The 21704-nt window shown below is 47.1% G+C and overlaps 1 protein-coding gene across 5 annotated transcripts in view; it reads left to right on the top strand.

Annotated features, from left to right (window-relative positions):
- NTRK1 (neurotrophic receptor tyrosine kinase 1) overlaps positions 1-21704 on the top strand; it is a 133944-nt gene that overhangs the window by 71676 nt on the left and 40564 nt on the right. For 2 of the 5 annotated variants that reach the window (XM_075330579.1, XM_075330584.1), the window contains exons 4-11: positions 2391-2459; positions 12315-12469; positions 12556-12698; positions 12895-13033; positions 14607-14936; positions 15446-15463; positions 16467-16525; positions 17082-17187. In XM_075330579.1, coding sequence (XP_075186694.1) covers positions 2391-2459; positions 12315-12469; positions 12556-12698; positions 12895-13033; positions 14607-14936; positions 15446-15463; positions 16467-16525; positions 17082-17187 — 1019 coding nt within the window. The remainder of the gene's footprint in view (positions 1-2390; positions 2460-12314; positions 12470-12555; positions 12699-12894; positions 13034-14606; positions 14937-15445; positions 15464-16466; positions 16526-17081; positions 17188-21704) is intronic. The other 3 variants (XM_075330583.1, XM_075330582.1, XM_075330581.1) reach the window with 3 other exon arrangements.

The following is a 21704-nucleotide window of genomic DNA, read 5'->3' as shown; positions in this document are numbered from 1 at the left end:
GCTGGGTGCGTAGGCCACAATAAAGATAAGGTTACAAAAAAGTCTATTATGGGGTTAACCTGAATATGAAATAAATCCTAAAACTGGGAAAATAGGGTCGTAAAATATTATTACGAGAACATAAACACCATGTCCGATCTGTCAGATCTCTGCTGGACACCGCACTAAAGTTATCGACTTCAGCTTTCTCCACCTTTTTTCTCAAACAAAAGGCTTCTGTGAAGTAGATCTTCTGCCAAGCCAAATGTTATTGTAGGTATCGTATTCCTCATAGGAGGGGAGTCTCAATATTTTACAATCATCAATCAGCAGGGCCTCCCATCCCGAAAAGCTGAAATACAACAGTTCAAATTGTTTTCTGATTTTTTATTTTTATTATTAATAAAAGTTCAACTAAAAATAAAAAAATGCAGGGTTTTTTTGTACTTTATATGTTTGAGGACAATCCTAATATCAATATAATTATACACAAAAAAATAAAATTCATACTTTTATTCTGTAATTTTGTAATAAAAAATTTCATAAATTTAAAGTGAAAAAACGTAAAAATATTTTGTAAATGAAAAAAAGTGGAAAAAGAGAAATCTCAACTTTTGTTTTTTTTATGTGCCAAAACCCACACTAATTTATATTCTTTGAACGTATTTTTGTTTTCTTTATCCAAAGAATTATACTTTGGACTTTGATTAAAACTAATAATATAAAATAATTAAAAATTATTATTAAAAGTAATCACTTTTGACAATCCCAGGAATTAATCTAAAATCTGAATTACAACATATTTTTTTTTTAAAAAAATATTTAATTAAAATATATAAAATAATTATATATATACCGTGTATATATATATATATTTATTTTACATATTTTTTTAAATATATATTTTTCCTTATTTTAAAAAAATAATATATAAAAAAAGTATATATAGTTATATATTTAAATTAAATATTTAAAAAAAATTATGTTGTAACTCAGCTTTTAGATAAATTTTTGAATCTAATACAAAACACACATATATATATATATATATAAAATTATTATTATAGCGCCATCAATTCCATGGCGCTTTACATCTGAAAGGGGTATACATAATAGGGAAAGTACAATAATCATAAACAGTACAAGACACAGACAGGTACAGGAGGAAAGAGGTCCCTGCCCGCGAGGGCTCACCGTGTACAAGGGATAGGTGAGGATACAGTAGGTGAGGGTAGAGATGATTATGCGGCGCTGCATCAGACTGAGTGTTACGGCAGGTTGTAGGCTTGTCGGAAGAGGTGGGTCTTCAGGTTCCTTTTGAAGCTATGTGTGTGTGTGTATATATTATATTTGTTATTTTTTATTTAACGATTTTTTTGCAGGCAGCTGTTGATAGAAAACAGATGTTATAAAAATAATAGGTAGAAAATTTCATTTTAGTTTCATGTAAATTTTTATTATAAAATTTAAAGGGAATCCTGAGAATAAAAAATAAGAATGCAAAAATCTAAAAAAAGAGAAATAAAATATAAAAAAATTATAATAAGAAAAAAGTAATTCAATATTTAGTAGTAAATTAAATAATAATTAAAATTTTCCAGTTTTTAATTTTTTTCTAATTGCGCTGTTTTGTCAGGTGTTGCACCCCATCTTGAGAGTCATAAGTGTCAGTGAAAAGTGATTCCAGTCAGATGTCTTGTTTGCTGAAATCAATGCTTACAGCAAAATACAATCTCTCGGCAGCTGGGTACAGCGGGGACTCAGTGTGGGGACTGACAGCGAGCGCTCATTTTTACTCCCCTGAGGACAATCATTGACCTGACGAGAGCTGAAATGTATCCATCCACACTACCCAGGGCTGCCTGCAAATGGAGGCGCGTGCAGGGTTTTGTTTTCTTTTTCCACTTTTTTTTAGATCTGTCGTCACTTATCTGGAAAAAAGGCTAAAAATCCTAAAATCTACTTAAGAACTAAAAGAAATAGCAATGAAAAATAATGAAAAATATTACAAAAATGTAGCAAGTTGAAATTGGGCAGTTGGGTTTGAAGTTAAAGTATACATTCTACAAAAACCATATAACGAGCTATTCTCCTTCATAAATAGTTTCAGATTCTCAATTAGTCATTGTCAGAGTTTTTTTTTAAATTCTGCTGCGTAAGTATTCACCCCCTGTGGTGTAGAAGCTCTCATGATGGGATTTGTAGAGTAAACTCTGGCATCTATCAAGAGGTGATGGTTTAGTTTTGGACCCAACACAAGCAGTCGTGTGTCTTGATGAACCCAACTCTTCGCCCTTTAACCTTCTTCATTCTTGGGTCGTTGACAACTCTCGTCTTTTCTCTGGTCACAGCAGAACACATGTGCTTGGAGGTCTCGTGTAAGCTGATGATTTTTCTTCTTCTTTCAACAGTAACCTGTCATCGAATTCACTGTTCTCGGTGTCTTGGAAGACGTTTCATGGTCTACCTTTTCAAGAGCTGTAGGTCAACTTTCCTTCTTACCAGACTTACTACCGTCTTTCGAGCTATTGCTTAAAATACATGACGAATTTAAGATCCCTCTTCTTTGAAGAAGAAAAAAATGAATGCTGTGTTTCTAGTGCCATCTATGGGTGACTACCCTGTAAGGCATTTAACCCCTTAAAGATCCTTGAAACAGGACTCGGGTTATCAGCCTTATCGGTGACACCCATCTATAGACTGCATGTTTTCATTGTTGTCGCTCCCTTGTAGCACATACTAATAGCAATTGCAATTTCAAGGCATCATTTTACCTTAAAGGGATATTCCAGAGGAGTTTTCAAATTATTTTTTAAGAGGACAAGAATGTTTTAAATATAAAAAAAGATATAAAGATGGAGAGGTCTAGCTTACCTGGCCTTCACTGTTCTCTTCTTTCTAGTCTTGTTTCAACACATCACAAATTGCAGAAAATGCTCACTTGGCCCACCAGTGACTAAGGGTGGGTCAGTGCTTCAGCCAGTGATTGGCTAAGTGTCAGAATTAAGCAAAAATATTCTCAAGACCATAATCCAACATTGCCCATAGCCACCGGATCAGAGCCCTTCGAACCTCCTCCTACTTGCTGGCATCCTGGGTGCCTCTTCTGATTATTGGACTTAGGGCTATGCCATCTTTACAGTGCTACCCGCATGCCCAACCACTAATCAGAAGTGGCTCTAGGTACGGAGGTTTGCAGGACTCTGTTCTAGTGGCCACTGAACAGTCATTGAGCCAGGTGTTGCGAATCTTTTTGCTATACTATGTGAACATCAACAACCAAGAAGGATAGACTAGATGGGACCCATGATTGTCAAAATGGGAGTGGAAGGAGATTAGTAAGGTCAGTATTACTTTTTATTTTTAAGAGCCCTTTTAAGACCCCCTACTATGTAGACATCCAAAATAAGAGTCAATACCATTCATGGTGCTAGCATGAAGAAGTAATTGTCTGAACCATCATGGGCTCCAGGAAAGAGAAGAAAACCTGTCATACTAGGTACAGGGGAGTACCAAGTGAATGACAAAAGGAAAGGGGACCCCTGCATCTAGGTAAGGGAAAAGATGGTGACCCCTGACCAAACCTACAGCTGGTCCCTGGGGTCCCTCACCACTCTAATTAGGTTCCGCACCTATGTGCTGAGCAGGATACCTGAGCCTAGGTATCCTTGGTGCTGGACCCTATATAGGGAACAGGTGGGATGAGCTATTTGTCAACCAATTAAACACAAAGGAAGACACAAGAAGGACATACAGGTGAAAATGTAAGAACCACTTAGCCACAGATGACTGAGGTAGAATTTCAGCAAAGTTTCAGCAATGATACCACAGATGAGTACAAGCCACCTGCTTGCAAGCAGAGCTTGAATGAACCGAATAATATCACTAGCACACGTCCAGGGAAGATGGGAGTATTTAAGTACATGGGGAATACTGGTAATCAGTAGCTGGATGGAAGGAGAGCTCTGCTGGGTCCTAAAGGGGAAGAGATGAACACCCAGCAGGAAAGCTACCTACTACAATGAATACTAAGAGCAGGAACAATAGACAGTCAGAGAGGATTTTGCACAGCCAAATGCTGTGACCTTCTAATATCATATATGCATATATACATGTTTTATATGTGTGTGTATATATATATATATATATATATATATATATATATATATATATATATATATATGTATATATATACATATACCGTATTTTTCGCTTTATAAGACGCACCTGATTATAAGACGCACCCCCAAATTTGGTGAAGGAAAAGAGAATTTTTTTTTTAATGTTAAATGGGGTCCATCCTATAATGCCAGTGTCTCTCTAACAAATCATATAGGGTAAATGTCCCTCATAGCCCCCCATCCTAAAATTAGCCCCCCTTAATCTGGATATGGCCCCCTCATATTGAATATAGCACACGTTCCCCTGTGCTGCCCATGGCCCCTATAGATCGCACAAGTCCCCCTGTGTTAGATAGCGCCCCCATAGTGCTGCCCATGGCCCCTATATAGATCGCACAAGTCCCCCTGTGTTAGATATCGCCCCCATAGTGCTGCCCTTGGCCCCTATATAGATCGCACAAGTCCCCCTGTGTTAAATATCGCCCCCAGGCTGCTGCCCATAGTAAAATAAAACACTCTTTCCATACCTCCTCCAGCGCTGAGCTCCCTCCTGTCTCCCTCCGTGCTTCTGTTCCTTACTTCCTGGTTCTCAGCCGGTCATGTGATCGGCACAGCAGACTGAGATCTCTGCGTGCCTGATCACAGTGGAAGCAGGGACACCGGGGAGAAACGCTGGAGGGGGTAAGTAAAGCTTTTTTATTTTAGAATGAGTAGCAGCACGGGGGCCATATCTAACACAGGGGGGACATGTGCGATCACAGGGGGGCGCAGAGACATATAATATGCACCGCTCCCCCAGCCCGTCACTGCGGTGCGATTTCAGCACCACCGGAGCTGGACAGCGGCCGTGCATATTATATCAGCGGGAGCAGGAGGTCAAACGCTGCTGCAGCGTTCACCTGCCCCCAGTAGCGCCCCCACCTCCCCTGGACCCTGCAGTGTGTATATATATATATATATATATATATATATATATATATATATATATATATATATATATATATATATATATATATATGTATATGTATGTGTATATATATATATATATATATATATATATATACACCCCCCCCTGTATATTCGGCTTATAAGACGCACCCCCTACTTTCCCCCAAAATTTGGGGGAACAAAAGTGCGTCTTATAAAGCGAAAAATACGGTACATATACATAAACAATTGTCTTTCTTTATTAACATACTTTTATATATATATATATATATACAGTTCGGTCCAGAAATATTTGGACAGTGACACAATTTTCGCGAGTTGGGCTCTGCATGCCACCACATTGGATTTGAAATGAAACCTCTACAACAGAATTCAAGTGCAGATTGTAATGTTTAATTTGAAGGTTTGAACAAAAATATCTGATAGAAATTGTAGGAATTGTCACATTTCTTTACAAACACTCCACATTTTAGGAGGTCAAAAGTAATTGGACAAATAAACCAAACCCAAACAAAATATTTTTATTTTCAATATTTTGTTGCGAATCCTTTGGAGGCAATCACTGCCTTAAGTCTGGAACCCATGGACATCACCAAACGCTGGGTTTCCTCCTTCTTAATGCTTTGCCAGGCCTTTACAGCCGCAGCCTTCAGGTCTTGCTTGTTTGTGGGTCTTTCCGTCTTAAGTCTGGATTTGAGCAAGTGAAATGCATGCTCAATTGGGTTAAGATCTGGTGATTGACTTGGCCATTGCAGAATGTTCCACTTTTTTGCACTGATGAACTCCTGGGTAGCTTTGGCTGTATGCTTGGGGTCATTGTCCATCTGTACTATGAAGCGCCGTCCGATCAACTTTGCGGCATTTGGCTGAATCTGGGCTGAAAGTATATCCCGGTACACTTCAGAATTCATCCGGCTACTCTTGTCTGCTGTTATGTCATCAGTAAACACAAGTGACCCAGTGCCATTGAAAGCCATGCATGCCCATGTCATCACGTTGCCTCCACCATGTTTTACAGAGGATGTGGTGTGCCTTGGATCATGTGCCGTTCCCTTTCTTCTCCAAACTTTTTTCTTCCCATCATTCTGGTACAGGTTGATCTTTGTCTCATCTGTCCATAGAATACTTTTGCAGAACTGAGCTGGCTTCATGAGGTGTTTTTCAGCAAATTTAACTCTGGCCTGTCTATTTTTGGAATTGATGAATGGTTTGCATCTAGATGTGAACCCTTTGTATTTACTTTCATGGAGTCTTCTCTTTACTGTTGACTTAGAGACAGATACACCTACTTCACTGAGAGTGTTCTGGACTTCAGTTGATGTTGTGAACGAGTTCTTCTTCACCAAAGAAAGTATGCCGCGATCATCCACCACTGTTGTTATCCGTGGACGCCCAGGCCTTTTTGAGTTCCCAAGCTCACCAGTCAATTCCTTTTTTCTCAGAATGTACCCCACTGTTGATTTTGCTACTCCAAGCATGTCTGCTATCTCTCTGATGGATTTTTTCTTTTTTTTCAGCCTCAGGATGTTCTGCTTCACCTCAATTGAGAGTTCCTTAGACCGCATGTTGTCTGGTCACAGCAACAAATTCCAAATGCAAAACCACACACCTGTAATCAACCCCAGACCTTTTAACTACTTCATTGATTACAGGTTAACGAGGGAGACGCCTTCAGAGTTAATTGCAGCCCTTAGAGTCCCTTGTCCAATTACTTTTGGTCCCTTGAAAAAGAGGAGGCTATGCATTACAGAGCTATGATTCCTAAACCCTTTCTCCGATTTGGATGTGAAAACTCTCATATTGCAGCTGGGAGTGTGCACTTTCAGCCCATATTATATATATAATTGTATTTCTGAACATGTTTTTGTAAACAGCTAAAATAACAAAACTTGTGTCACTGTCCAAATATTTCTGGACCTAACTGTATAATATATATATATATATATATATATATATATATATATATATATATATATATATATGCAGGCATTTTCACATCTTATATCAACATGTATTTGTCGCGGGCGGGGAGGGCGCTGCGCTCACCCACTGCTCGGGTCCGGCTGCTGCTGCTGCTCGCTCGGTCGGTGGCTCGAGTGGTGGGCCGGATCCCGAGGACTCGAGCGGCGCTCCTCGCCTGTGAGTGAAAAGGGGTGGTTTGGTTTAGGGATATTGTCCGTGACACCACCCACGGTTGTGGTGAGGTTGTGGCACCACCGCTGCTCTGGACGGGGATCCCGGGAGCGGTGACAGGGAGCAGCTTGGATGTTGTTTTCTCCCCTCCGTGGGTAGGGGGGTTGGTTGTCCCGGGGCCTGGTGAGGGAGGGATGGCAGGCGGGTTATGGGGCCTGGTGAGGTGCAGGGTCGCGGGGGCAGCGAGTGGTACTCACTCAGCCAATGATGAATGCAAAGTCTCCGGTAAAACAAACGGCTGGATGGACGGGTCCCACAGATGGCTGCGGTAGTTCTCCCGGTAGGTTGGCGGTGACTGCCTTTCCCTGCAAATGTGTTATGTTCACGGTTCCAATGGCTTCCCACCGGTAACCCGCTCCCCAGCTTGGATGGAGGCTGAGGGAACCCCTTTTGCCCGCATGCTCTGGCCCTGGGAACTGTAGCCTTGGCGGTGACTGTGTTTCCCTTCACGGTTTGAGCTGTTGCCTTCAATCGGGTCTTGACTGCTGGGAAACCCCGGAGTTTCCTTTCGCTAACGGATTTGACCGGTTTTACGGCGACTCCTAGCCTGGTCGGGGTCCGTAGGCCCTGCCGAATGGTGCTGGCTTCTCTTCGCTCCCCGATCCGGTATTGGCGGGCCACGGCCCGTCCCCGGTCCTTACGGTTCACTTCAGTCAGCCTCTCCTGCAGACGGTCACCACCGTCTGCCAACCTTGCTGTATGTGCCCGGGCCACGCACCCGGACACGGTCAGTCTCCTCCACTGCCACTTCACTCTCCTCCTCAAACTCCAAACTGAAACTCCCTTCCTTTACCCGCCTCCAGGACTGTGAACTCCTCGGTGGGTGGGGCCAACCGCCTGGCTCCACCCCCTGGTGTGGACATCAGCCCCTGGAGGGAGGCAACAAGGATTTTTGTTTGACTTCGGTGTGCCTAGCCGGGGTGTGGGATGTGTTGTTGTAGTACCTGTGACGTCCTGGCTTGTCCAGGGCTCCACATTCCCCCTTAGTAAAATGCAGACCGTCCGCGGACTGCCCGTCCATCACCGGTTTTATTTTTGTTAACTAGAAAAGGGGATAAAAACACATAAATATTAAAACAAGCATTGCTGTATAAACTTCCCTTAACGGGAGGTACGGTTCTTAAACGTTGCAAATGGTAACGGCTTCCGCTCTTCTTCCACCCAAACAACCTGGCCCTGATGCTGCCCCTAAGAAGTGGGCAGCACCCCTTGCCCCAGTCCATCACCAGGCTGCCCGAGCGGGTACGGTCTCTTTCAGGGGACCCACGTCCATGGGGAACCCCTGAACCCCCGGAGGATAGCCACCGGTTTCGGTAGTGGCGGGCCTGGGCCATCCCTTTCCTCCAGGCCCATTCTCCCAAATCAGCCTCTCCGGAGGCGGTAACGGTATCAAGCCAACAATTTTTATTTACATCCCACTAGTTTGTGGTTGCCCTGCCAGTTCTCGGATTTGTCCGTAAGAAGTCCCTTACGCAACGGTTGCAGGAAGTCCCTACGGGGACCAGTTGCTGGCAACGGCTGGTTCAATCAAAGTTCCAATCAGGTGACATCTTCTGTTGATTTACTTATCATTCAAAACTTTTAACGGCACTGGTGGTCCCAACGGGGACAACTTGCAGCAGCGGGGCTCCGCTGCCATTACTCTGACTCTTCTGCGGAGGTGGCCTCATCCTCTGCTACCAACATTTCGAACATGCAGTGACAGGCCTGCTGGGAGAGGGGTGCCCGGTATCCATTTCCACCGGTGCGTGGGCTATAGAAAACCACTGGCTCTCCTTCATAGCGGAGACGCTCACTCGCCTTCTTGGACTCGGAGGTGGGCTCGGCGCCGGGGCCAGAGTCATTATCAACTGTCCCTACTCCAGGCGGGTTGCCGCCAGCTGCCGCAGGCTCTGGGTTTCCGGCACTCAGCACATCAGGTTCTACTGTTGTAGCACGGGACAGCAGGTCAGGTCGGTTAACACTGATGCGCCCCATGGGCAATGGCAGGGACGATATGAGGGCCGACACCGGACCGGGCCCCCCAGCCGCGGTGGCCGGTCCTTGTGGGACATGGAGGCGTGGGTCACTCGCCGGCTCCGTCACGTCAGCTCCCTTCTCATACATCGGGGCAGTCGCAACCAGCATTTCCACCTAATTGGTCCACTGCTCCATCATGAGGTATATTTGATCCTGCTGGCGTTGGCTGAATTCAATTATTCTGGCCTGCATCCACGCCACAGTCCCGGGCACAGAACCTGGCGCGATCCCTGTCGGGGCCTCCGATACATCTTCATTAAGGGGTCGCGGCCTCGGCGGCTCCCAGAGGATTGGTTCTAGGCGGCCCCATGCGTCTGCAGCCGGTCGGTCCGCTCAGGCGGACGGGCAGGGTACCGCTACCGGTGGGATGGGTAGCGGGCCTAGTGGCGGGGCGGCAGCGACTAACATGGGTAGCGGGAGAGGCAGCAGGGTGAGCGGGTGCAGGCTGGGCCCCTTAGCCGCAGTGGCCGATCCCTCGGGAATACAGAGGCGTGGGTCTCTTACCCGCTCCTCTAAATCTTCCTCCACCTTGCGTCTCCGCATAGCAGCCACCACGTCCGCCATGTCGGCCTCCCACTCCTCCAGGAGGAGCTGCATGCGGGCCTGCAGACGGTTACTCAGGGGGGTGGTCCGGTTCTTCACCCACGCCGCGGTGCCTGGCGCGGGGACTACGGAGTCGTTAGCTGGACTGTGCATCTCGGCCATGGTGCTTTCCAGGAACCCAGAATGGCCGCAGGGTCCTGGCGTCCCTGCTTTTATAACCGCAGGCTACATGCGGCCAGACGCCATCCGTCCCCCTTAGTCTTTTTCCGGCTCCTCCTCTATAGGAGCGGGGTTTCGGCTTTCGCGCCTCCACTACTCGGGAAGACGCTCGAGCGGGGACTTTTCGCGCCCAAAATGGCGGCTTCTCAAAATTTTCGGCCGGACACCTCCGGCGGTCACAAGGCGCACCTCTACCAGACGGCAGAGCGGTAAGATCCTGTTCGTGATGCCAAGTTGTCACGGGCGGGGAGGGCGCGCTGCGCTCACCCACTGCTCGGGTCCGGCTGCTGCTGCTGCTCGCTCGGTCGGTGGCTCGAGCGGTGGGCCGGATCCCGGGGACTCGAGCGACGCTCCTCGCCCGTGAGTGAAAGGGGGCGGTTTGATTTAGGGATATTGTCCGTGACGCCACCCACGGTTGTGGTGAGGTTGTGGCACCACCGCTGCTCTGGACGGGGATCCCGGGAGCGGTGACAGGGAGCAGCTTGGATGTTGTTTTCTCCCCTCCGTGGGTAGGGGGGTTGGTTGTCCCGGGGCCCGGTGAGGGAGGGATGGCAGGTGGGTTACGGGGCCTGGTGAGGTGCAGGGTCGCGGGGGCAGCGCGGTGCCGCACGGCACGGTGGTACTCACTCAGCCAATGATGAATGCAAAGTCTCCGGTAAAACAAACGGCTGGATGGACGGGTCCCACAGATGGCTGCGGTAGTGCTCCCGGTAGGTTGGCGGTGACTGCCTTTCCCTGCAAATGTGTTATGTTCACGGTTCCAATGGCTTCCCACCGGTAACCCGCTCCCCAGCTTGGATGGAGGCTGAGGGAGCCCCTTTTGCCCGCAGGCTCTGGCCCTGGGAACTGTAGCCTTGGCGGTGACTGTGTTTCCCTTCACGGTTTGAGCTGTTGCCTTCAATCGGGTCTTGACTGCTGGGAAACCTCGGAGGTTCCCTTCGCTAATGGATTTGACCGGTTTTACGGCGACTCCTAGCCTGGTCGGGGTCCGTAGGCCCTGCCGAATGGTGCTGGCTTCTCTTCGCTCCCCGATCCGGTTCCGGCGGGCCACCGCCCGTCCCCAATCCTTACGGTTCACTTCAATCAGCCTCTCCTGCAGACAGTCACCACCATCTGCCAACCTTGCTGTATGTGCCCGGGCCACGCACCCAGACACGGTCAGTCTCCTCCACTGCCACTTCACTCTCCTCTTCAAACTCCAAACTGAAACTCCCTTCCTTTTCCCGTCTCCAGGACTGTGAACTCCTCGGTGGGTGGGGCCAACCCGCCTGGCTCCACCCCTTGGTGTGGACATCAGCCCCTGGAGGGAGGCAACAAGGATTTTTGTTTGACTTCGGTGTGCCTAGCCGTGGTGTGTTGTTGTAGTACCTGTGACGTCCTGGCTTGTCCAGGGCGCTACATATTATTAAAACAACCCTTTACATGTATATATTTTTTGTACAGGCATATATAATCTACATTTTTGGCATTGGTATCTAACTCAGTAACACCCCTACTCTTCTCACTCTTTCACACCTGTTTTTTGATTTTTTTTTTCTCTACTCCTCCCTATTTTGCGTCATTTCTATGTTTCAACCTTGATGATCAGCTATTAAAGCTTGCCGCATTGATCTTTTTTGTTTACCTATGAATAAGGACATGTTTTAACCTCCTGTCCGAAACGCGTAAGGATATTATGATACCCCTTTCCCCACTTTTGCAGTTTTCATATTTTTAACTTATATGTCTCATTAAATTTTTTATTTTTATATAAAAATAATTTTTGGTGCTGGATTCCATTTTTCCCTGCCCCCTTCCTCCCCTCATGTGACCTTCTAATGCCAGAAACCACATGACTGTCTGTCACCCATGACACAACCATGATCTGTGGGAAATCTACCTTTTCTAAATATAAACTCCCAACATATTATGCTGGAGGATTTCATAACCCCATACATGTGTCCTCCTTAGTTTTCCTTTTTATACGTATATATCCCAAGATGATTGGTGCAGGATGACCACCTGTTGTCATGATACGTTGCTGGGAGATGTTTGGGCTCTTGGTGTCTATGTGACGCTATCCAGTGGTTGTGACATGAATTGTAGCCTGTCGATGGTTTTGTGGGCATGTTGTGACAATGTATTCAATGTCTATCATGAGAAAATAGAGTTCTTGATTACATTTTCAGAAACGTAATAATGGACACATCTGTAGGCACGAACGATGTCTTCTGAGAAGGTTAACCATTGTCTTTGTTGTCTTTTGAGAAGATTAACCATTGATGGTGTCTTAACTTCAATGTTCCTCATTAGAGTCCTGACTGAAAACCCATTCCTGTGCTCCTGTGAAGTGCGGTGGATTCAGATTCGAAGAGAAGAAGGTTGGGCAGATCTTGGAAACCAATCATTAAGTTGTTGGAAATACGGAGTGGAGATTTTCATAGAAGACGACAACATCACTGACTGTGGTAGGCATGGGTGTTCACAAAAAGAACGTTGACTATCGATAGGTGATGGCCAAGCGTTATAATGTGATGTATATTTTTACTCTTAGATCGTCCAGATGTCTTCATTTCGGAGCAAAATCTAACTGTTCTTCATGGAGACAACCTGACCCTTCAGTGTAATATAGTCGGTCAGCCCACACCAAAGGCCAAGTGGATTTTACCAGATCTGAATCCACAGTATAAAACCACGGTATACATGGCAAATTATTTATCCTTTATGATGTGTTAATGGAGGGGACTGTTTAAGAAATGTGGCCATGTTGAGGAATTACACAAAATGTCATATTAGTCATGGTTTCTCGAGATTCAAGATAGGCATCACAAATGAATATGATGTTGTAGTTTTTTTCTAAACCATCTTATGCACTCTTCTCAATGTTCCCCAGCAGCAATCTGAAGGTCCAGATATTGAGATCTTCCTCCATCTTTTCAACATCTCTTCTGGCTTCAACATGCGTGACGTCAGCTGCTGGGCAGAGAACATGGCTGGTCCCTCTAAAAAGTCAGTCCAGATTGATGTCCACTGTAAGTTCACATTCAAGCTATGTTCAGTGTTTCTGAAAAAAACTAGAAGTGATTTGGTTAAGGCTATGTTCGCACAAGTAGAAATGCCGATTCTCCTTGGCTTTGGTGAAAATTCTCATCACGTAAATAAAAAAACTTCACCATGTGAGCATACCCTTTGATTGACTAATTTGAGAAGGGTCGTGAACCAACATGGAGGACAAGCTTTTTTGATACCACCACCCATAACTGCATCTAAAAATGGTCTATTGGATGAGTGGGCTTCTCAAGGAAGATGTCAAGCAATCATCTTTTAGAATTTTAGACTTCTCATAGAAGCTTTACTTTCTCAAGATTGGGTGATAAGTAGGACCAGCAACGATGATGGATAGATCAGTGATATGGTTTGCCTAAGCATGTATCAACTATACATATGTGCCAAGAGATATTACAAATGGCTGCACCATTAAACCGTAATGCCACTTTGGTCCATTGGTCTGAAGCTTGGCAAAACCAGCTGAGAAAATGACATGAGCCTTCTTGTAGATAATTTGTACTTGTTTTGACTATGTAGTAGTATATCTATGTTGGTTGAGTACGTTCCGATGTCCTTGTGGAGCCATTTGAAGGTAGAGACTTATAGTCTAGTGCTCACAGTGTAAAAGCTTTGCAAATTAGCCCTCATCCCGGCAAAAGGACACTAGAACTCTAGGGCCAGCTATTGGAAGTAGCCACCCGATAAGTCTACATCTGACCCCTTAGGTTTCTCACTAGGTATTGCACTGATGAGGAGCTAGAACCCTGTCTACAGATGGATGTATTTGCCTTTTTTTTTTTTTAGAAGACTATCTTTTGGCTAAATATCATGAGGCGCCTTTATAGACTCAAACATTGATTTGTAGGGTAGCTACCTCCAAAAGTAGGCACCAGAAATCCAGATTTGGCCCTCTTTAAGGTGATCTGACTGTTACACCTTAAGCAAAACTAAGACTAGACAACATACTTCTAAGGAGTAAGACGATGAATGGAAGAAAATATCCATTCCCGGCAGACCCCTCTTAGTCTGACTTATGGGAAGAAAAATCTTACTCACTGGAAAAAAACCCTACTAATTAATTCAGAGAACCAATACCCACGCAAAACCTAATGCAATAGTGGTAGGAAATAATCCAAAGAAGTGATTTTACTCTAACGTCACCCTCTAATTGACCGTTTGTGGACCAGCACAATTTTCACACAATGCTTAGGACACTTATCCTTTTTCGGAAGCCATTTGGAAGTATTTTAGTTTTGTAGTAAGGGTGTGTAAATGCCAAGATGAAAGAATTGGGGCATTTTTAATGATCAGTCGAAAAGGCCAAACATCAGCTTCACATTGTAGACTCCGGTCTAGGACATCTCTTTCTGGTCAAAATCATGTACAGTTCTTCAAGTTGGGTGTGAAGGCTTTCGTTGGCATGGTCAATGGGAATGAAATTTAAGGCTACTCTCTAAACTAATAGTGTATGCCCCTTTGGACTTTTTTGTGTTTACTTTTTCAGTTTTAGTAGGATGTTTACCCCACTTGACCCTCTTCTTCTTTTCGGTTTCCCAGTCCCGGCAGTAATAATTGACTTGGGCGAGGTGATTCATCAACATCACTCCTGCATCCCGTATACAATAGACGGGAACCCCGCACCGGAGATCAGCTGGCAGCTAAATGGGGAGACTCTACTCATGAACGATTACATTTTCACAAAATCACTTGTGTACAGAGAAAATGGGACCCTTATCCATGGCTGCTTGTACTTTAATAACCCAACGCACGTTAATAACGGTAATTACACACTTCTGGTGAGGAACCGGCTCGGGGAAGACAGAAAAAGCGTCTACAGTATCTTCATGAATAATCCATTTGATTTCGACCCAGTGGAGCCCATTCCAGGTGAGCAATAAGGTTATATATTCCATAAAATTGTGACTGGTAGAGTTCCTTGATCACCGGCTGGAGAGTTGGCTTCTCCCTCTCCATAGGAATGAATGGTGCAATGTAATATTGACTTAAAGGGGTATTTCCGTTTTTATAAAAATGATGTTGTTGGATAGTTCTCGTTAATTCAAGCAACTTTGCAATTCACAATATATTAAAATTTTTATCCGTTCTTCAGATATTGACATTTTTGTTTTGTTAACAGCTCGTTGCCATGGAGACCGACCACCGCTATTAAACAGTAAAACATACACAATGCTTATATCTCGAGAACGGCTGTAAATTTTAATAGGCAGTAAATTGCAAAAGTGCTTGTTTCTACAATCACTATCCAACAATATCATCTATAAAAATAAGAAAAAACACTTTAAAATATTTTTGCTGCGTAAGAAAAGTCCATAGGTGTTAATACTGTTTAGCTACGTTTATCTTAAAGTGATTTTTTTTCTCTTTTTGATTTGCAGTGTCGCTTTCTCCATCTGGTAAGTCTCTGAGCTCTATAGTCAGATCTATAGGTATGTAACTGACAGACTTTTCTTGTTCCCGTTAAATTGCCAGCATTCTATGCCAGATCTGGGGTGGGCTGCCAGGGCTGGGGCCAACTATCCATTTTGCTTTATCCCAAGGAAAGGATAAGTTCCTGTCTTATATTATCAAATAGATACTGTCATTTCTGATTTCAGCTAATATAATAAGAATAGAACAGATTGGCCTCTTCGTTAGTCCTGCAATGCATTAACATAATCTAGAATCAATCCTGCCTGGAGGACACCAGGGCTACGACGAGACACAGCCTGCAGCGTTATACTGTGCTCCATAAGGAATAGGCTATGGCTCCTCTGGATACCTGGCCCTAGTTCTGACTGTAGCTGAGCAAGAAGAGGGTGTGGTGTAAGGCAAAGATGACTCCACCAGCAGAATAGTGAGTGCAGCTCTGGAGGATAATACAGGAGGTAACTCAGGATCAGTAATGTAATGAATGTACACAGTGACTGCACCAGCAGAATAGTGAGTGCAGCTCTGGAGGATAATACAGGATATAACTCATGATCAGGATAAGTAATGTATGTACACAGTGACTGCACCAGCAGAATAGTGAGTGCAGCTCTGGAGGATAATACAAGATGTAACTCAGGATCAGTAATGTAATGTATGTACACAGTGACTGCACCAGCAGAATAGTGAGTGCAGCTCTGGAGGATAATACAAGATGTAACTCAGGATCAGTAATGTAATGTATGTACACAGTGATAGTACCAGCAGAATAGTGAGCGCAGCTCTGGAGGATAATACAAGATGTAACTCAGGATCAGTAATGTATTGTATGTACACAGTGACTGCACCAGTAGAATAGTGAGTGCAGCTCTGGAGCATAGTACAGGAGGTAACTCAGGACTATTAGGAAATATGTAATAATTTTAATAAAAACTGTATTAATTGGTGTCCAAATAATTAAATGTGACTAATACAACCTCTCTACAACAGGCAGAGGAAACAGCACGTACGTTAACCCTGTGGAGACGGTGGAGGACAACACATTTGGGGTAAGTTGCTGCATGTACTCATTAACCTCCAGTTACCGACATGTAGAACCACAAGACTCTAAAACAGCGGTATTATTACACGCCCAGCCGTAATTGAAGATGTAATTGATGCTTTTCTAACCGTGTGTTAATTTGTTGGTAACTTCTAAAAAAAAGAAAAATTCTGGTCTGAGGCAAAAGCAGAAACCACTAAGTAATAAATGTGAGTGATGGTAGCGCTGTGTGATGTGGGGAGGAGAGGTCACGCCGAGATCCCTAGAAACACACGTTTAGCAGATCTGAAGATGAAAGTGCTGTAAGGGAGGGCACTGTAGAGCTTAAAGGCATTGTCTCATGAAGTCACCTTAGCTGCCATCACCAGGGGAAGTCATGACTAGCCATGCATTTCCCATACAATGGTCAAGGCTAACTTTAATCCACAAGTCCCCTAAAGCCTCGCCCCCGAGGAGCTCAGTTGAGACTGTTAGGGGTGTCTGTTTTAAGTGACCACCAGTCGAATACTGATTGCAGCTCTGATGAACAAGATTAGCAATATGAAATAGTCTGTGTTTTCCAGCAGGTTTCTGTGGCCGTGGGCCTGGCCGTCTTCGCCTGCCTGTTCCTTCTCATCATGCTGGTCGTACTGAATAAGTGCGGACGACATTCTAAGTTCGGAATCAACCGTAAGTTCCACCTCATTGATTGACAAGTTGTTTCTATATAATGTATCGTAGACTTTTCTCGACAGCGGGTTGGCTTTGGTGTCTTCTCTTCTTGACTCTCTCACAACATTGATGATGGGTCTTGTTGGAAAATTGCTTTGAGGAAACGTCAGATACTCCAAAACACAAAAAAGAAGCATTTCGTAAAGTGGATTCCTCCTGGGCTTTTGTCTACGAGACTTCTGTGTGAGTCCAGCCTGACTATCCACTTGGGCTTTTCTCATTGCTATGATCACTTGAGTCCAATATTCTCAATTGGGCGTCCTACACAGCGCGATTTGCTTAAGTCGTCGAGTTGAGAATCTCGTCTTGTCAACGTCGCTCTCGCGGTGCGTTCAGACGGCCAGAGAGCCCCATAGGGGTGAACAGGCCCATGACGATCGGGAGGGTTAGGGTAGGAAAGAGTTAAGTGCTAAGGTTGGAGGCACATAGGGGCTGCCTGATTGGTGGGAGAGTCGGGAAAAGGGATTGGGTGAGGGACAAGATATGGGAGGGTTGGTGTGTGGGTATAAAGGGGGCTGTGCAGAGGTCACTGCCCCTTTTGACCTACAGACAGCGTGTGCCCCCTGCGCTGCTGCCTCCCTGACTGAAGAATGGTGGCGGTGCTGGAGCTGGGGGGGGGGCATCTGAGGACATCGGGAGGACGCGTCTGCAGGGCTGGAGCGGCTTCTCTGCTCCTGCGCCCGGACCTGCGCTGCGCGCTCGGCGGGCGCGACCGCCGGAGCGCTACTCCCCCGTCGGGGGGGGAGAAGACATATTTAGGAGCCCCTTCGGGGACCCTCCGGGGCAGCGGAGTGCACCTCACCTTCAGACGTGTCTCCGGCCGCCGGGAGGAATCCTCGTCGGAGATTCCGCGGGCCGGGGGTGGGCGGAGCTTATGCGAGGCCTACTTCCGGTCTGCGGCCTGCACGGCCACGGACCAGAGCAGCGGCAGCCCCCAGGGAGGTACGGGCTGGGGGTGGCGCCCGGCACCACAGAGCGGACGGGGAGACTCCCTGCAGACGGCAGGGGAGAGAGCATGGATGGAGGGGCGGCACGGATCGGAGTGGTAGTCGGAGGGGGCTGGTGGCAGGGTCAGGCGGTCGGCAGGGCCCTTGCAGCGTTCTGTTATTACGGTACCTCCCAGCAGGGATCAGGCTGGGGGGTGTTCCTGGCATCCGGACGGAGAGGCACGGCCTTCCTGCAGTCGGCAGGGAGGGGGACCACCAGGAGCTACAGAGATTACAGCGGTGCAGCAGGAGGGGGCAGCAAAGAAGGATGGCGGCAGGACGCCGCGCCGCGGCATGAAACAGAGGACAAACAGGAGGTGCACGGAGGAGCAGGGTGCGGTGACCGTGGGGGTTGACGGCCGCAAGGTGCGGGCTGTCCCCTCGCTGGTCCCCCCAGCGGACTTCAGCAGCTCTTCTTATTCGGGCGAGGAAGAAGGACCGGAGGAGGCGGCAGGACGGATGGAAGGCAGCAGGATGTTCGTGGTACGGCTGCTCCGGATTCGGTTCAGAGGCAGCCCGGTGAGAGAACAACCAATATGTTTAATGTTGTGGGTAGTGTTAGCGGGGACGGGGGTTCCACCGCGGGGAGTGGTTTGCCGGGGGTTTAGTGCGGTCGGTCAGTCGGGGTTACCTGGGGCGGAGTTTTGGGGGCAGCTGCTAGGGGTGTTGCAGGGATTGTCGGCTGAGCGGTCAGGTCGAAGCGGGCCTGGGTCCCGGGCGGGGGGCGTGGGTGGGTCCCACGATCGGGGTGGCTGCCGGTGGTATCGGTGCGCGAGGTAGAGACTTAGGAGGTTGTGCCGGCGGTCGTTGCGGGTCAGGCGGATGGCGCGGCGGCCGTGGCGTTGGTTAGCGAGGACGTGGAAAAGGATGATGAGGTTGTGCGTTTGGATGCTAGGGCACGGAGCGAAGTTACGGGTGCTTTGGGAGCCCGTTAGGGGTGCATTTAAAAAAGGAGGTTAGGGAGTAGATAAGAAAAGGGGAGTATGGGGAAATATTTTCACTGCTTCCCTTGGAAAAGTTTAATTTGGATACAGTGAAGGCAAGTGAATCTAAAAGATAAGGAGGATAAATAAAAAAAAAAAAAAAAAAAAAGGGGGGAAGGTGTAGGTTGATCCCGAGGACGTTTACTAACTGGCATTGGAAGGCTATGCGGCCGGGCATCTGGTGGGAACACAAAGATATATGTTTTGGGGATGCGTTTGATAACGGCTCCGGCGCAGCCCTTTTGAGGTGGTGCCAGGGGCCCGTGCGCGAGTGGCGGGTTTTGGCTGGAAAAAGAAAGGGGCGTGTTGGAAATTTAGTGAGGGGCAATGTAAGTTGGGGGCAGCGTGTCAGTTCAAAACACGAGTGTTCCGGTTGTGGAGGTTTCCCACTCTTTGGCCAGGTGTTTCAAAGGGGGAAAGAAAAGTCGGGGGAAGGTTTTGGTAACAGGGAGGACGCTAGTGAGGGTCGAGGGATGCGTCCCTATTTAAATAGATATCCGGATGACCGGGCGGCGGAGCTGTTTGCTACGGGTTTTATGGAAGGTTTCCGGGTTCCGTTTGATTTGGGGGCGCCGGTGTTTCGCCCGGGTAATTCGGGGTCCGGAAAAGGAAATCCGGAGGTGGTGACGGAAAGGCTGCAGAAGGGGGTGGAGCGGGATGGATGGGGGGTTCTGGTCCAGGACCCGTCACTCCCCAACTTGGGGGTTTTCGCTGCTGGGAGTGGTACCCAAGAAGGAGTCGAGTGAGTATCGGCTCCTTCATCATCTCTCTTACCCGGCTGGGTTGTTGGTGGACGGCGGGATTTCACCCGAGTGCCGGTGGTCTGTTATGTATCGTTTGACAAGGCGTTGGAGTTAGTGTGGGTAGTGGGCAAGGGGCCCCGATGACCAAGGCGGACGTGGAAGCAGCTTTACGGTTACTTCCGGTGCACCCGGAGAGTTTTTTCACCTTTGGGGTGCAGGTGGGATGGGCAATACTATGTGGATCAGTGCCTGCCCATGGGTTGTTCTATTTCGGGCGCTTAGTTTGAAGCGTCAGTTCGTTTGTGGAATGGGTAGTCAGGGATGTGGCGGGTGTCCACTCAGTGATACACTATTTGGATGATTTCTTTTGCGTGGGCCCAGTGGGCTCCTCGGTTTGTTCCTTGCTGTTATTTACATAAGAACGCATTGCAGGAAGCCTGAGATTCCGGTGGCACGGGGGAAGACAGAAGGGCCAGTGACGTCCCTGTGTTTCTTGGGCATTGAAATTGACACGGTGGCTATGGAATGCCGATTGCCGGAGGACGAGCTGCGTGTTTTGAAGGTGTCGGTGCAGTTGTTGCACTGGGCTAAGAAGGTGCGGTTACAGGATTTCAGTCGGTCCTTGGGAAGTTGAATTTTGCCGGTCGCACTAGGCCTATGGGGCGAATATTTAACAGGCGTCTGGCGAGCGCAATGGCAGGTGTGATTGCTACAAATTATTTGTCAGAGTGACAATGACAATGAAAGGAGGTTTGCTGGTGGGGGCTGCATTCCTTGAATGATACAACGGACGGACGTTATGGGTGAGCAGGGCAGTATCAGATAGCCAGCTGGAACTGTTTATTGATGCGGCGGGGGCATCAGGTTTTGGGGCAATTTTGGACGCATTGGTGTGTGGGCTAATGGCCACGGCTTTGGGTGGAAAAAGGGGTTTGTGACATATTTGGCGCTGGTGGAAATGTTCCCCCATCATAGTGGCGATGGAGTTTTGGGGCCCAGAATTTGCGGGCAAGAAGCTTGGGTGCATTGTAATGACATGGCAGTGGTGTATTTCGATCAATTCATGGTCGTCAAAATCGCCCCCGGTGGTGTGCTACTTGTGACATCTGGTGTTGGGTTGCTTAGAACTCAACAGGTGCATGGTGGCGCAGCATGTGCCCGGAGTGCAAAGTGAAGTGGCTGATGCGCTCTCGGTTTCAGTACCACAGGTTCAGGCGACTGGTGCCAGGAGCGGACAAGGTGGGAGAACTATGCCCGGCATGGCTGTGTGACCTGGCGTCGGGTAGCATTTGAGAGAATCAGGAGACCGGTGACTGAGGCTAATTGTGCCGATACCAGGCTGTGTGGCGGGAATGGGAGGAATTGGAGAAGGCGGATTTTATGGAGCTTGGTTAGACAGGCCGAGTGCTGGGGGTTTTGTCATTGATTAGCTGGGAATTTTCAGCAGGCCGGTCCGTTTCGGTGATGATTACAAGTTGGGCGGTGTTGGCCTTCTTGTTAAAATGCAAGGGGTTCGGGACGTGGGAAAGGATTTTCTGGTGCGGTAGGGGATAAAGGGTTTTCAAAGGACGCGTGGTCGCGAGACAGGAGACGGCCACTATTGTTCCCGTCGTTGATTGGTTGGTGATGTGTTTGGGGGATATATGCTGGTCCGTTTAGGTACGAGGCTGTTTAAGGTTGCCTTCGTATTGGCATTTTCGGGGGCTTTCTGCATCAGAGAATTTGGTAGCCCTGCCAGGCATGCGGTAGGCGGGCTGTTATTG

This window comes from Anomaloglossus baeobatrachus, chromosome 12 (assembly GCF_048569485.1).
Source record: "Anomaloglossus baeobatrachus isolate aAnoBae1 chromosome 12, aAnoBae1.hap1, whole genome shotgun sequence".
In the NCBI taxonomy this organism is placed as follows: Eukaryota; Metazoa; Chordata; class Amphibia; order Anura; family Aromobatidae; genus Anomaloglossus; species Anomaloglossus baeobatrachus.
Note: the sequence above shows the minus strand (reverse complement) of the source record. Positions and strands in the feature narration are given on the sequence as shown.